Here is a 15,777-nt window from a genome sequence, read left to right on the forward strand (position 1 = left end):
AATGTAAAATGAGGCTTTGGTAGAACTAAAAAAGGAAAAATGGTTTTATTGAAGACCACAATTATGTCCTCCTTTGGAGTTCTCATTTTTTTCCTGCTTAATATCATGACATAATAAAGACCAAATAGAAAGGAACTTGGATGAGATCAAGAATCCTACAATCAGCTCCATATCAAAATTTACCTTGGCGGTTGGCTAGAGGCCATATTCCCTGACATCTAGATCAGTATTCTCGTGAAGTTGCAGTAGAACTAGTGAGTTTTTCATATCTGTACTAGGGACATCAAGAATAACACATTTCTCTACTCACTTCTTTTTTTGAGACATAGAAAACAATGCCCTATACCCTGCTTGATCTTGATTTATCCTCTCCTGAGCATCTCACATAGCATTGAAGATGACAGATTGATTACATTGTGTGATTTCAGGTACACATGCATCCATTTGTCATTATTTCGTTTACATGATAATGTGCCAGGCACTACTGTCAACACAGGAGATACCATAGTAAACGAGATTTATTCTGTCAAGTGCCTGCCTTCATAGAGCTTACATTCTGGGGGCAGGAGGTAGTGTGGACAGACAGTAACAAGGTAATCACTGTGTTAGTGTCACAAAGGAAAACAGTGTGGTGTGAGAGTAACTGGAGGAGGCCACTACAGAGGGTGGTCAGTGAAGACTTAACTGAAGGGTTAACATTTGAGCCAAACCTGGCATGCAGTGAAGCCAGCTACTGCTGGAAATGACCTCTTCTTTTGCATCAGGCCTTGTGCCCCAGTTATCCCTGAGGGTTAACCTTGAAACTGTCATACCTCATTTATGAGAAGGTTTAGGCAAGACAGATAGATAACTGAAGAGGCTAAATATCCAAAGAAGAAACCAGCACCACCAAGAGCATAAAATCCTTCAGAACCAGGAAGTTGGGGGTACTTACTCTCCCCATTACTTTGCCTCATTGCCATACACTCTTCTGCTATATCTTATATACCCAGTTTTATGCAAATTGAATTAAAAACCAAGCTTGACCACCCACCATGACGGCAATAGCACCCATGTCCTGACAAGTTGACCTGGGATCTTTCTGGGTGGGGGAAGTTTGGGACCTGACTGAAATTGACTTGGGATCATGAGAGAGAGCTAAGGTCAGAATGAGAGGGAACACAGCCAAGTAGGGCTGGGAAAATAAACAGAAGGCATATGGTCAAGAATGAGTGGATGTACTGGGAGCCAAGTTGCGGGGGTTGGGCACACTGAGCAAAAGTTAGTGCCCTGGAGGGACCAGCCAAGCCCTGTGGCATGGGAACAAGATCTGGGTCACTGAAATTATTTTCAGAGCATGGATCAAGCCACCCACTGTTTGAAACAGATGGACATTTATGCAGATATCATCAACTATATTCCACTGCATTTCCGACTATATGAAGAAACGTATGTTGTGTGTGTCCTTCATCTTTTCTCTTTATACTCACTTGAGGTTCATTCATATCAGTGAACTTTATGAATGCCACAAAGAATGTTTTTAAAATTCCAGAATTTCTTCATTCCTTGGATAAGAGCCAAGTTTCTAAGTCATTTTGGGGTTATAGCTTTTGACTTGTTAATTCTTATTTTAATAGAAAAACCTATACATTTTGTGTTGAAAGCCACAATAAGTAAGTTTTACTTACTTAAAATATTGTGGCTGATACAAGCTAATATTGTAGCCACCCACTGTCTCTTTAGTACCTAGGATTAACCCAGACACTGCTCTAAAATGGAGGTTGCTTTTCAAGGCTACTTATAAAAGTTCCTTTTGCATGTAGCTGGAGAAATCTGTGTCTTTTAGTCATGTTCTATTTTTAAAAAATACTGTTTGGAATATGTGGTGATAGGACTTTAAGAGGTTAATCAGTCTGTTGTTAAAGGTAACAGTTAATGAGAATAGGAATGGCACCCTGAAAAAGTATTCTTTTTCATTGATTCTCTCCAGAAGGTGGCAGTTATCAAGGCAGAGTTAAGACTATTAGTTGTCAAACTAAATGGAACTTTGTGCCCATATTAAAAGCATTATCATTAAGGTAACGAAGAGCATATTAATAATTGCATTGGGAGGCGACCTAGAAAAGTCTTAATAAAAAACAGGCAACCTTGCTTTGTGAAAAACCTCATGTTTCATCCAGTGCTTCTCCAAGCAGCTTAGTATTAAACTTACCTACATGGGTTTTCTTTACCAGTTCTACATTGCCAATAACCTCATTTTGAGGGAGGAAAAAATAGTATAAATCAGTGTCTGTGTACATTAATCAAACATAATGTATTTTTAACTGGGCATGTCCTGAGTTGTTTGTGTGTCCTTGTCTCAAGTCAATATTGCCCTCAACACTCCTGGTCCCCCTAGGAGATCCTGCCACTTGTCTGTGGCAACTCAAGCATCCATGCCTGTAGGAGGTAGTCTGCACTGTCTTTAATCCCCTAACAGAGTCAAAGAAGCCTGTAAAAATGAAACAGATGCACATGAGCCCACTGTAGTTCAAGTGTGTTGTTACCACCTACAGCAATAAATGATCTCTTAAATTCTCCAGTCCCATCCTAGAAACCAGTTATTCCAAAGTTGAATGAAAGCTTTAATGCCCAATTTTAAATGAAATTCAATACAGTTTCTCTAATGTCTCCCCAGGGAGAGTTATCTTGTCAAGATCTGTCTTTCAAAGATACCCTCATTAATTCTAGGTTCACCCCATCCCGATCCTCCTCCTCAAATAAATATTTTCTCTCTGTTCCCACATTTCAGGTCACAACTAAATAGAAAATGATGAATCGAAAATTATCAGAAGATAACTCTTTCCTTGGTAAAATGTTTAAATCCTACCCCTCATGGTATTAAAGCTAGAGAATGAATTATGCACAGCTGAAAAGCGGGAATGTTTCTGGTTCAGAGGACACATTTACACGTCACTCCCTACTGATGCCCAGTTCATTATTAAGGACAGCCACGGGAGATTTCACATCAGCCTTTTGTCAGAGGGGAGCCAGGAAGGAAGCACTCGGGCAGAATTTATTTGTGTTGTTACAAGGCTTCTCAGAGGAAATCTCACCCATTTCAGTGACCACCCTCTGTGGGATTGAATCTCTTCACACATGCCCCCTACTCCCACCCTCCACCCCTCCCCCAGGGAGATCACATCCACTGTTCTAACACTGTCTTTGCAAACACTTAAAGTTCTTCCTTTGGGCCAGTAGTTGATCTACAGGTTTAAATGCCTTTTTTTTTTTTTTAAATTCAAAATACTCAGTTTATTTTAGAAAGATGCTGCTTCTAAGAAAAAACTATTATCAATGATTGGCTAAATCTCTCCTAAACTAAAAAATATTTGTGGATTTGCAGAAGTGATGGCAACATGGCATTTTGTTACACAACAAAAAATATGCTTCTTTCTGAGTGAAAAGACATGCTTGAGTGTTTGAAATAGCACAGCTCCCTTTACCTTGCATGCAGAAACAGCCCTCCCTTTACAATCTTTAAAGCTTAAACCTAAGAATACCTTTGAGATGAGAATGAAAGTGGTTGACCAAGTTTACATCCAGTGAGTAGTGAGAAGAGGTGTTCTCATGGCTTCCAGGTACTTCTCTCACCTGCTTGTATGGAGACCATTCCTGAGACACTTTGAAAGGAGCTCATATACCTGGGCAGCGGGACATGGCTTCCTGCGGAGTGTTCATAACTTTAGACTTTACAAAAGAAACCACTTAGGTCAAGGATTATATAAGGGCTTCAAAAATCCTAAGAACCCCAACTACAAAGAAAATAGCTGCTTAGATGAAAGAAAACTACGATTATGCATCATACCTCTTTTTCGGCAGTTGACTCTTGGTTTTCATGTGACACCAGGTGAAGGATGGAGTGTATGTATTACCTTAGAGGGTTACTTCTCCCACTGATTGGGTCGTTCTATTAAACATACAAGCAGCACAGCCACAAATAGGGCTGTGGTTGTCAGTGCAAAATGTGTGAGCAGATTATATTGACATACTTGAGTTGAATTGTAAGAATCTTTAATATTGAATGTAAAATTTCCAGTTGTAGGTGGGCTTCTTCAGGGGGTGGTGACATATAAATCTTAACTTTAGACCACAAGACATATAAAGGTTCAGCTTCAAAATGATTTTGGGGTAAACCTAAGCCAAATGGAGCCTCCTTACAGAATAGCAGACAGCCAGCTACTTTCAGAAAGCTGTTCTTCTGCAGATGGTCGTGTCTAAACTTGGGAAGCCTGGCAAACTCAGATGTTAGTTGTGAAAAAAAAATCTAAATCTAAATAGGTTTCATATGCATGCCTCATTCCCAAAATTAATTTTTCAAACCCCTCTCCTTATATTCATACACCCAAAACAGCACCAGAACTAGGATCCTGGGGCATCTGACCTGACCAACTTTGCTGGGTGTGGGGGACATTTCCTTTTCCTTTAAAAGTAGTGATCATAATATGAAGAGAAGAAATGAGGAAGCATATGCACACACAAAGTATAACTGATCATGAAGGTCAGGGTGGGGTGAAGAGACCGAATGAATTACATACATAAGAAATTTCACTTACAGGCACACATAATGCCAACTATAACATTCTATGTGTTTGTCAGTTTTTGAAAAATGATTCTTTGGAATAATTCACAGACTTTGCCAAATTTGTTGTTGGACAGAATTGTAGAATATTTTGTAGTTGTTTGGGGGCGGGAGGCAGTTTATGAATAGTAAAGTAGTAGAACTCATATTTTAGTTTCCTTGTTTAAGGGCTTAAGGTCTTTATCCTGGCTTTCGTACTCAGCAGGCTCACTGAGGTCTCACTTAGTCATATAAAATCCCTTTTGTTTCAGTAAGCAGGAAAGCAGTCACTAGACTGTGCTGCTGACACTTGCTGGCACTCAACACCACCACCAAATACTGACTGTAGGGTGAACCTGGGCAGAATCCCCACGCTGCCTCTCAGTCAGAGAATGTTCTAAAGTTTCTGTGTCAGTGGTCACTGTCCACAGACAAGCCTGAATCATGACTTTGCCTGCTGCAGTTATAAAGAAATTTTTGTCTTTTTGTTGTATTTTTTGCTCTTATTTACAAAAATGTATATATTCATTTCCAGCTACCAAAAAGGCAGTCAGTCATACAAGTCTTCACAAAAACAGTGTGTAAATATACAATGATTAATAGTTTGTTTTCAAGTAGGGGTGTTGAGTGCAGATTAATGGTTAAATAAAGTTAAATGCCATAGTGAGATATGGTGACCCAGCAGCCATAATACAGGGAGTTTCCCCTCACTTATCGACTACCTTCAGTATTATACTTACCAGGTTTTTAATACATAGTGATTTGGTTAACATTCCTACAAAAAAACCTCAAATTGGAGGAGGGTGTGTTGACTTCTTTTTTTACAAGGATGGTACAGAGAGAAATGTTTATGTCCCCGAGATCAGATGGCAGGTCAGCTAAGAATAAACTGCTGTTTCTGTGTAAAAGGCATGCTGGAGATAGAGGCAGAATAAATGCTGTGCCGGCTCTTTGCTGTTTATTTGGTAGCACTTTGTCTTACTTTACCTTTCTTAGCCATTTATTTTTCTTAATTGAGTCTCTAGAAATTACTCTGTTGTGTTAATTTAAAAATTAACATTTTGAATTGTGTTAATTTCTACCTTCATAAGTAATAGGAACCCACATTTGCCAAGGAATAATATAATACCCGCCCTGCTTTCCTGGCAGGATTCTTTTTTTTTTTTTCCTGGCAGAAACCTTACAAGGATGAAAGAAGAGGCTTCATAATATTTTAACTCTAAAATGATAGAAAAAAATTGTGTTTTGTCCACTCAATATTTCTGCAGAGTAGGGAGGGGCAGGTATTGGTATTTATGGCACTATATATAAAAGCCTCAAATTGGAAGAGGGTATGTTGACTTTCTTTTTTGCAAGGATGGTACAGAGAGAAATGTTTAAAGATTGAGACCAGAGAAATTTCAATTAAATCTTAGGATATTAGAATAGCAGTTTAAGGAAATCTTAAAGAGTTTTAGAGTAGTAGTCGCAGAATAGCTAAGACAAGTAAATATTCTCACCAGTTCTGAATTTAACATTTGGAAAAATAGAAATCTTTTTCTGTGAATTATATAGTCACTGGATAATTTATGTTTGCATATATTGAAGTTGCACCTGAAGAAAAAGTGGGAGCTGAAGGAATTGAGAAAAAGGAGAGCTTGAAAACAGTAGCTGGCAGACCACTTCAGCTGCCACCTGTTTTATTAGGGGTCTTGAGATGCTTCTAGCCCCAGAGTTCTCCTGCCTAAATCAAAAGAGGTTGAGTATTTGGATGGGAAACTAACAAAGGGAGCAAAAGAGAAGCACAAAGGAAATAGAAACTTGGAGAAATTAGATTATATGAATATTCTAATCAGCATGAATAGTATTGATAAATAGAAATTGAGTACATCAATTCCATCGCTACTAATTTGAAGTAGTTATGGGAATCTACTTATTACTTGAGGTACTATGGTTTTATTTTAGAAATCGTAGAACTGTAGCCCTACCCTTCACTTACTCTTATTCCTGGTCTGCCCTCTATCCTACTTCTCCCACCAGTCCCTGAATACCTGTGTGCTCTTACCCCAGGGTCTCTGGAGATTGCGGCAGTGTTGGCTAAAAAGGGAGTGGGGTAGAGGTTAGAATGTAGTAATTCATTAACTGGAGTTTTCCTAAAGATGGCATTTCATTGTTTCGTTGTCCTCTAATGAGCTCCTTGAAAGCAGCTAGTGTCTTTATTCACCTTTCTTAGCTGAATGTCTCTCTACATATGGAAGGAGTATTGTCTTTAAGTGAATGTTATAGATAAAAAGACCTAGAGGAAAGTGTGACTCATTGACAGAACCTGCAGGGAAAGATTTGTTTCTTTGTTCTCAGGAGGTTTTTGTTTTTGATTTTTTAATTTTGGATCATATTAAGCCTCTAGATTAGAAGATCAGTTTATGAATAAAAGGAACAGAGTAATATATTAAAGGACACCAATGGAATGCTGTGTACAATCCAGGTTGTAGAAACTCTGCAGGACAAACAGTCCAGTTTCTTCAACAATAATTTTTTTAGCTGCCAGGGAAATTATAGAAAAGGAGGGAAAAAATCTAAAGTATATATCAAAGAATGACAGTGTAAACAAACTGAAACAAAATTCACAAAAACTTTATGGGATATATTCAATATTAAGAATTTTTTCTTCTAATATTAAGAATTTTATCTTTTGGAGATACATACTGAAGTAGCTTTTGATGAGAGGAGATACTTGGCATTTACTTTGAAATAATCTCACTTGGGGAACAGAGGGTATGCTTCAGGAAGGGAAGGTTGATGGGAGTTCAAGTACAACGGGATTGGCCAAAATATTGATAATTGTTGGAGTCAAAAGTAAACTCAGGTCCACACAGAAACCTGCACTTGAATGTTTGAAACAGCTTTATAAATAATTGCCTAAATTTGGAAGCAGTCAGCATGTCCTTCAATGAGTGGTACCATCAGACGGCGGACTGTTATTTAGTACTGGAAAGAAATGGCCTATCAAACCATGAAAGGTCATGGAGAGCCTTATTGCTGAGTGAAAGAACCAATCTGGAAAGGCTACTTACCTGTATAATTCCAACTGTGACATTTTGGAAAAAGTAAAACGATGGAGACAGTACAAAGATGAATGGTTTGGGGGGCTGGGTAGAAGGGGGAATGAATCAGTGCAAAGAGAATTTTTCTCTGAAACTGTTGGTAGGATATGACAATAGTGAATACATATTATTATAAATTTGTCACAACTCATGGAATGCACATTGCAAGAGTAAACCCTATGTAAACTATGAACTTAGGTGCTAATGCATTTATGTTGGTAGCTAATCGTTTATAACAGATATACCAGCTAGTACAGGATGCTGACAGTGCGGGAGATTACATTTGTGTAGGAATGTGGGAAAACTACTTCCACTGAATTTTACTGGCAGTCTAAAACTACTCTTAACAAATGCATTAATTTTTTGAAAAGGAAACCAATTACACTGGAGTCACAGATATCAAAACAACACAAAATCTCAGTTACGAGGGCCGCTCCTATGAAGAGTTGGGGAAATAATAGATGTCACAGAATGGTCAGAAGGAGCACATTAATAAAAGCTAATGAAAAATGTTTCTAGCCTACCTGATGTCCTGCTTACTTTATATGGAAAAAAAAAAAAAAAACCTCACAAACACAGTCTGGCATTAAACATTAGATCGAAGAGGATGTACAGAAAATAAAATGGACACAATCCCTGTTTTCATGGAGCTTATGTCTTATGTCTATGAAGAGAGAATAAACAAGGAGATGATGATGAAGAGACCTTGGTGAGGTGGGATTGAGTGAAGCCTGGAGGATGTGAGGACAATGAGCCTGGAAACTGCCTGGGAAACCTTCATGACCGAAGCAACTGCGATGCTAGGCCTTGAGCTTGAGAGTTCAAGGAACAAACAGCAGGCTAGTTGTGATGTAGTGGCGTGAGGAGGAGGGCGATAGCAGTGTCAAGGACAATGTCCACGGAAGACCTTATAAAGCACAGTGAGTGCTTCAGATTTTACTAAGTGAGATCAGCAGCCACTAGACGATTTTCAACTGTGCAAAAAAAAAAAAGTTCTAGTTGCCTGTTGAAAATAATGGCAGTGGTGAGGGTGCCAGCTGGGAGAGCAATGCCAGGTAAGAGGTGGAGGAGGAGGTTTGGGTCAGGGTAGCAGCTTCTAAACCTACTTTGAAGGTGGCGCCGGTAGGATTTGCCGATGAGCTGGATAGTAGTGAGGGGTAAAAACTGGTTTTAGCCTGAGCAGCTGGAGATGGTGTAGCTGCCATTTACCTCTCCATGGTCAGCCGACTGAAAGAGGTTTGGCTCTCGAGTCCTTGTAATGAAAGTGCTATGAAATTATTGAAAAGCTACAAGATGATTCAAGTGCACACTGTTACAGGCCTGATAACTTTTTATTAGGTTTCAATGTTACCGCACATAAACTTAGGGATAAAAGTGAGACCTTAAAATTAAAAAGTGAGATGATAAACTAGAAATCGCAGAAACTGAAGATTTGCGTCCAGTTGAGGGAGCTGTAAAATGGTACTGTGTGAATATATGAAATTTTATTATGGCTAGTATGTAACATAAAAATAGAAAAACAAGCTAAAAGGATTAGCCACAGCAGGACTTAAGTCCCTTAGGATTCTGCCAGGGATTCCGACCTTGAATATGTATCTTTTTTTTCTTGTTTGTCTCCAAGTTAATTTTTTCTTATAGGTCAATAAACTTGCTTGCTTCTTTTTTTCTAGTTGGGGAATGGCGGTCAATGTGTATTCTACCTCGATAACCCAAGAGACTATGAGCAGACATGACATCATTGCATGGGTGAATGACATAGTATCTTTAAACTATACAAAAGTGGAACAGCTATGTTCAGGTAAGAGCTTCTCTTTTAAGTATTTCCCTAAGCGTTTACTGTCTATTTGTGGAATGTGATTTTATGAAACACAGATAATATGTTGAATAGGAAAAATATTTATCAATACTGATACATAATTATAGGGGGAAACTGGTATAACTGACATATGGTGGTGGGAGGTGGATGTGGGTAAGCATCTAAGTGTAGAGCCATCCCAGTATATTCTTGAATGGTCCCACTGGAACTGCAACACCTTCCACCTGGCCTTCCAGCGTCAACTTGATTTCACTCTCCACATCTCTCCTCTTATGCCTCAACCCCTCAAAATATCCTTATTTCTTTTTCATGCTCCCTTTGCTGAGAAGCTCTTTCTATTTCTTTCATTTGTGGTGAAATCCACTTCGCATTGTGAAATGGACTAAGTGATCCCTTCCGTGAAGGGCTCCCTAGCCTCCCAGGCTCCTCACTGTTTCTAAAATGCTGCTCAGCCTTCAAAAAATAATGCTTGTCATGCTTTAGAAGCCTTACCTCCCACCTCTGAAGGCATCAAGAATCCTTGAGGACAGGACTATATTTTGTCTTTATTTCTTGTCAAAATACCTGAAGTGGCACCATGCCTGGCATAAAACAGGTCCACAGGGAATACATATTGATTTAAACTTGTGCAAAAAATAAAAAGACTCAACTTCAGTGATGAAATTGGGGTATGTTATAAAAACACACCACTAGTAAATTAATTCATTCTTAGGTTAAAGTATTTATCAAAGAAAAGTCTTCTTTGGGGAACAAAATTACTTTCTTCATGTGAATTAATTGAGATATCTTCTCTGCCTTTGGGTCTGACATGAAAATGGCATTAGAAACTAGAAAATACTCTCTAACTGTATTCCTGTGACATTCCATGAGATTCAGTGTATACAAAGGGTCTGCTTAGCTGTTGGGTGTTCTGCTCTCTTTCCTGGTGTGTAAAAAGACTTCATGTGGCAGTTCGTCAAAGCTTGGGAAGCCCCCAGCAGTCACACTCAACGTACCAGAGCCCACACTCACCTACAGGTGTACTCTCCTCTACTGATGTACTCTCCTCTCACCAGGTCTGCATGTTGTCTGAGTAGACTGGAAACCAAACGTGAATCCTACTGACCTTTGAATATGCTCATGGTTCTCATGAACACAGTAGGGTTGGCCAAGGGCTAGGTATCACCTCTCCCATCCTGTCAGTGCCCAGGCCTCAGTCATGAAGTCCTGTGATTTCGGAAGTCAACAGGTGCTCACTCATGAGTTCTCTGTCCCTCAATGCAAGCTAGAGAAAAACTGATTCAGATTTTGTTGATGCACAGATATATATAGTTGGCCTGTTGAGATGGCTGTCACACACAGTTACTGTCAGAAAAAACCCCTTTTGCATTTTACTCTGCACACAATCATGATCTTGCAGTACATTTTGGAGTTCTGATGTTTTATTTTAAATTGGCTACTCCAAAAACACAAAGATTTTATCTTTTTTGCTACCCTTTTGTTAATAGCAAATATCATTTTGTACTGTAATGAATGTATCTCTCACCAATGAAGTGAGTGTATGTCTATGTGGGTAAGGAGAGTGGGGTAGTTACCAAGAAAAAGAGGCACAGGAAGGAAGGGGCTGATAAGAGAGTCAGAAAAAAACTTCCTAGTCATAGGCCTTAAATGTTAAAGGATTCTGTAAGGAACTGCCTATGCAGTACACTTGGAGAATTTTTGCTGGCAAATGAAGTGAGAACAAATTGGAATTGTTGGAATACAGTAATACATTTGTGTAATACACAGTTTACTTGAAGATCTTCTAAATTTCTTACGACAAATTCAACAAAAATTTAAGCTGCTTGAGTGAAGTATTCTTCTACATTTAGTTCTAAAACAGCATTGGTGTGGATTTTACAACCATTTATAGCTTTATTTCTTTTAATTGATGAACAGAATTTTGATCACTATTAATCCAATTATTTCCATTAGGATAACTCGCTGACAACCTTAAGGTAACAAGATTGATAGCTTAGTCAAAGTAGCTTTAAAAGTTTCTACTACGAAAAATGGTTTTTTGTTTTGCTAAAAATAATTGTTAATTTCCACAGGAAAGAGATCTTTTACTTTAGGCTGTAGTTTACTCAAAGTATATACATTATCTCCTAGAGAGCTGCTTAAAGATGCTGTCTTAGGATCCTTGACCTTCTAAATCAGTCTCTGGGGGTGAAACCTAAAACCTGCATTGTAACAAGCACCCCAAATGTTTTTGTGCCACTGCCAGTAGCTTGCAGTGCATTTTTGAGAAATCCAAACCACTAAGAGTGAAGTGGAATAACCCAAAATCTATCTGGCACAGTGTCCTTATTCATAATTTAGTTGTGACTTTTGTCTTCAGCAGTGGCATTTAGAGGAGAATGCTATATTTCTATTTATTTATTTATACCTTTCATTGTTTTATAAGGTAGCTAGGACAGTGCTATTAGGATAAGAACAAATCAAATATTGCTCTCCTAAGCAATTTATCCTCATCACACCTATAAATAGACAAATTTCCCACATAACTTTTTCTTCAGTTTTTAATTCCTTTACTGTGTGTGGTTTTACTTCAGTAATATGTTATGGAAAAATACACAACGTACCTTCACATATTTAAACTGATTTTTTTTTTCTTATTCAATAGAAGCAATTAATCTTCTCTGGACACTTAGGCACCAATCCTGGCAACCCATTCTTACCCTCCCTCCGTTTTTTCCCTATAGGATATTTTGTCCCTATTTGTACTAGTACTATATCTAGTTCTTTTTTTTTATTCCCAGTTGAGAGCGAGATCTCCAGCTAATATTAAAACTAATGTCAGCTTTGCTTTAACTCATAAAGATCTGAAATGCTGCTTCAGATATTTGTTTCTTTTTCTTCAAAATTGTCTGCCTTTATGTGACATCTTCTTTGTTTCCATATAAACATTTTCTAAAAGATCTTTCAAAAAAGAGGTGGTGTGAGAAGGTATTATATTTGGAAATACATGACAGTAAAATAGAAAATAATGAAAATAATTCACTCATGTCTCCTGTTATTTTATCCTAAGGATATAACCTTATGAACATTTTCTTTGAACTATAATTCCAGGTTGTATAAGCATATTCATATTTGGCTTGTATCCATTTCTCCTAAATAAGAGTCTCAGGTAAAATTGTGCTGTATAAACGCAGAGCAGTTTTTCAATGATACGGATATTTCACTTCCATTATTAACACAACAGTATACTGTTCACCTAAATCTGTTTTGAAAATGAATAATATTTGTGAATTTCTTATAGTGGGATTGGGAGTTGAGCCACATGAAACAGCAAATTGTTTCAGCTTGGAAACATTTTATACTGTAGTACAATTGTATTATAAAATTTATATGGTTTTTTTGGGATGAGATGTTTTGTTTTACTTTAGTACCAGCTCAAACCAGCTTACTAGGTATTTTATAAGATACTCCAGAGGGAGAATGGGCAGCATGGTGCTAAAAATTCCTAAAAATAGCCTTAGCAACTAGAGCTACTGTATTGGAGGTGATGGAAAAGATAGTGGACAAAATGAAAAGGAAGAGAGGAAAAACATGTTGAGGAGAGTTTAATGGGAATGGAAGAAATATGTTTTTTCTTTTCTTCTTCACCCAATCATCTGCCCTAACATAACATCTCTGCCATTCATTTCTCTCAGTCCTTTCCCCTACCTGTGATCTGCCTGCAAAGCCACTGGGTCTTGTGCTTGGTCACCACCCTATGTGACCAGCACGCTCCTGACTAGTGATCCTCTGACATCAGAAGTCTTTCTCTCCCTGTACAGGCTTTATTCCACAGTACAAGCAGACAGTCAGCTTTCACAGGTGCTAAGATGCAGCCCATGGAAGGTGCTCACTGCCCTTGCTGTCACCATGCTGGTGGGCAGCTCAGGTACTTTGCTTAGCATTCTAGCATTTTAATGTAACCAGAGGAACCCATTTTTTAATACGGAAAATATTTCTTTTGACTAGCTGAAAAAAAAATTAAAATGATTAGGATTTCATTCATTTTCAATTTATACTTCAAATTCTTTTGAGCTTTGTCTTGGATTAAGTTTCTGATATTTTCTTCTGAGAAAGCATATAAATTCGGCTGGTATTACTATAGTAATATGATAATCCTGGCCCCTGGAGGGCTATTGGGAAGGATCTGGACTGGACGGTATGCCTTCAGGATCCACAAAGGCATAACTTCCACGTGCCAGGACCTGTAATACCCACAGGTGTGCTCAACCTAGCAGAGCCGTCTCTGTGACCATTTTTGGCTGCAGTCTGTGCCTGTAAAATAGGTTGGTCCCAGCCCAGTGTGGTGTCCCTGGGCCTACTTTCTTCTGTCCACAGAGACCTCCCTCAGGACAGGTGAGTGATGAAATCAACTCAGAGTCTAAATTTAGTAGACCTTCTCTGTTGACTGTCTTGAACTGAAACCAAGTAAGGATATTTCATCAGTGTCTGTAAGCTCGAGAGTTTATTTAGCTTTATAAAATCATGGACTGTTCTTTGCCCTATGCAAGTTAAGTCATCTTGGATTGTATTCTGTTGCTGGAGATGTAACTGTTTTGCAATGGCATATTAGTCACATCCATATTTGGGATGTATAAATTATGTTGGAGCAGTGTTGGGGGGTTGGTCTGCAGGGTTTTTTTTTTTTTTACATTTAAAATCTTTTTCAAAGATTTATCTATTTATGCATACAAGAACTGTGGTACTGGCCAGCAATGTGGGGGATGAGAAGATTTACCACAGATGGAGTGGGGAGCAGAACAGGCAGATTAACTGAGATACACTGCTGAGGAGAACAGAGGGTGGGCCTGGGGAGGTCTGCCATGCCACGTGGATAGGCTCCCTGGTTGGGGATCAAATTCATGCAGTAGTGGCTGCGGATAGCTTCATAAAGGTGGTGTGCTTTAACCTGTTGCCCCACCAGGGAGAGACCAATCTTTGTTTTGTTTTTGATGACAGTTTTTCTCCAACTTCATTTGACCTCCATTAACATTAAAATCTGTTTTGTTGGCCCTCCCTGGTGGCGCAGCGGGTTAAAGCACAGCACTGAGAATCTAAAGCCGCTTCCACATGAGTTCGATTCCCGCCTGCCCCGGAGGAGACCACATGGCGTGGCAGACCTCTCCTGACCCGCCCGCTGCTCCCCTCAGCAGTGTACTTCGTTGATCTGCCTGTTCTGTTCCCCACTCTGTCTCTGGTGAAGCCTCTCACCGCCCCTGAGCCTCTGGCCTGTACCCCAGTTCTGTATGTACAAATAAATAAATCTTTAAAAAAAAAATCTGTTTTGTTGGTCTCAGCATACCATCTCATCAGAAAACAAGGAGGCAAATGTGATTTAGATAATGGGAAATGGAAAGGGGACCAGATTTAGATGCAGTTCCTAAGATACTCCAATGTCTCAACCAGTGTGCTGGCTGAGAGAGCGTTTATTCTTTGACTGGAATATAGTAAGAGACTATGTAATTATTTCCATTGATTTACATGTCTTGATATGCTGTTGTTCAAAATAAGCACAAGTTGTTTACTGTATTTCATAATGCTAAATAATTAAGGGTGAAGTATGCCTATATTCACCCCCATTCATGAAACTGCCTCTGTAAATTTGGCTTTTGAAAAATATAGATAAACGTTTGAAAGCACCAGCCACATCTTCATTTCTGTGTTCATTTCTGAAAATTTATTTGACAATTGGTTTAAACCCTGCTTCTCTCTAGGCCTGGGGACCCCTGTCATCGGTGGTCATTGTCCTGCAAGAGCTCAGGGCCCCAGGGTGCTGCCTTACAGGCCCTAAGTGCTGTTTTGTTAGAACTTTAAGCATTGTTAGAGGGAGGGGGATGTGGGGACTTGGGAACTCTGTAGAAAGAACTGCCTTCAGGTTCTCTAGGAGTGGCCAGGCTGCTTGGATGACTCAGAATGGTGATCTTTAGGGAAACACCTCAGAAATCCTCCCTGTTGAGTCAGATGAGGGAAGGGGGGGCTAGTACATAGGGTAACATGAATTGTTTTTCAGGTACAGCCCTTCAGTGCGTGAAGCCTGCTGTCTTTAAGAAAAAAAAAAAAATGTCCCCAATGATCTCATCATAGGAGTGTGTGAAATTTTTTTTTTACTCTATTTATTTGAATCAACTATGTAGATAATGTGAGATATTCTTTGGAAACCATAAAATTGCTCATTTCTTTTTTTTTTTTTTTTTTTTTTTAAAGATTTATTTATTTGTGCATACAGAACTGGGGTATAGGCCAGAGGTTCAGGAGCGGCGAGAGGCTTCACCAGAGACAGA

At 38.9% G+C, this 15,777-nt stretch overlaps 1 protein-coding gene across 3 annotated transcripts in view; it reads left to right on the forward strand.

Annotated features, from left to right (window-relative positions):
- The window catches only part of MAPRE2 (microtubule-associated protein, RP/EB family, member 2), a 140,418-nt gene that overhangs the window by 66,345 nt on the left and 58,296 nt on the right, over positions 1-15,777 (forward strand). For 2 of the 3 annotated variants that reach the window (XM_004683840.2, XM_004683838.2), the window contains one exon: positions 9,333-9,460. The exons of the other annotated variant lie outside the window; for it this stretch is intronic. In XM_004683840.2, coding sequence (XP_004683897.1) covers positions 9,340-9,460 — 121 coding nt within the window. In that variant the 5' untranslated portion in view covers positions 9,333-9,339. The remainder of the gene's footprint in view (positions 1-9,332; positions 9,461-15,777) is intronic. 3 annotated transcript variants of the gene reach the window in all.

The sequence above is a fragment of the Condylura cristata genome, unplaced genomic scaffold, assembly GCF_000260355.1.
Source record: "Condylura cristata isolate star-nosed mole 26May11 unplaced genomic scaffold, ConCri1.0 scaffold00016, whole genome shotgun sequence".
Classification (NCBI taxonomy): Eukaryota; Metazoa; Chordata; class Mammalia; order Eulipotyphla; family Talpidae; genus Condylura; species Condylura cristata.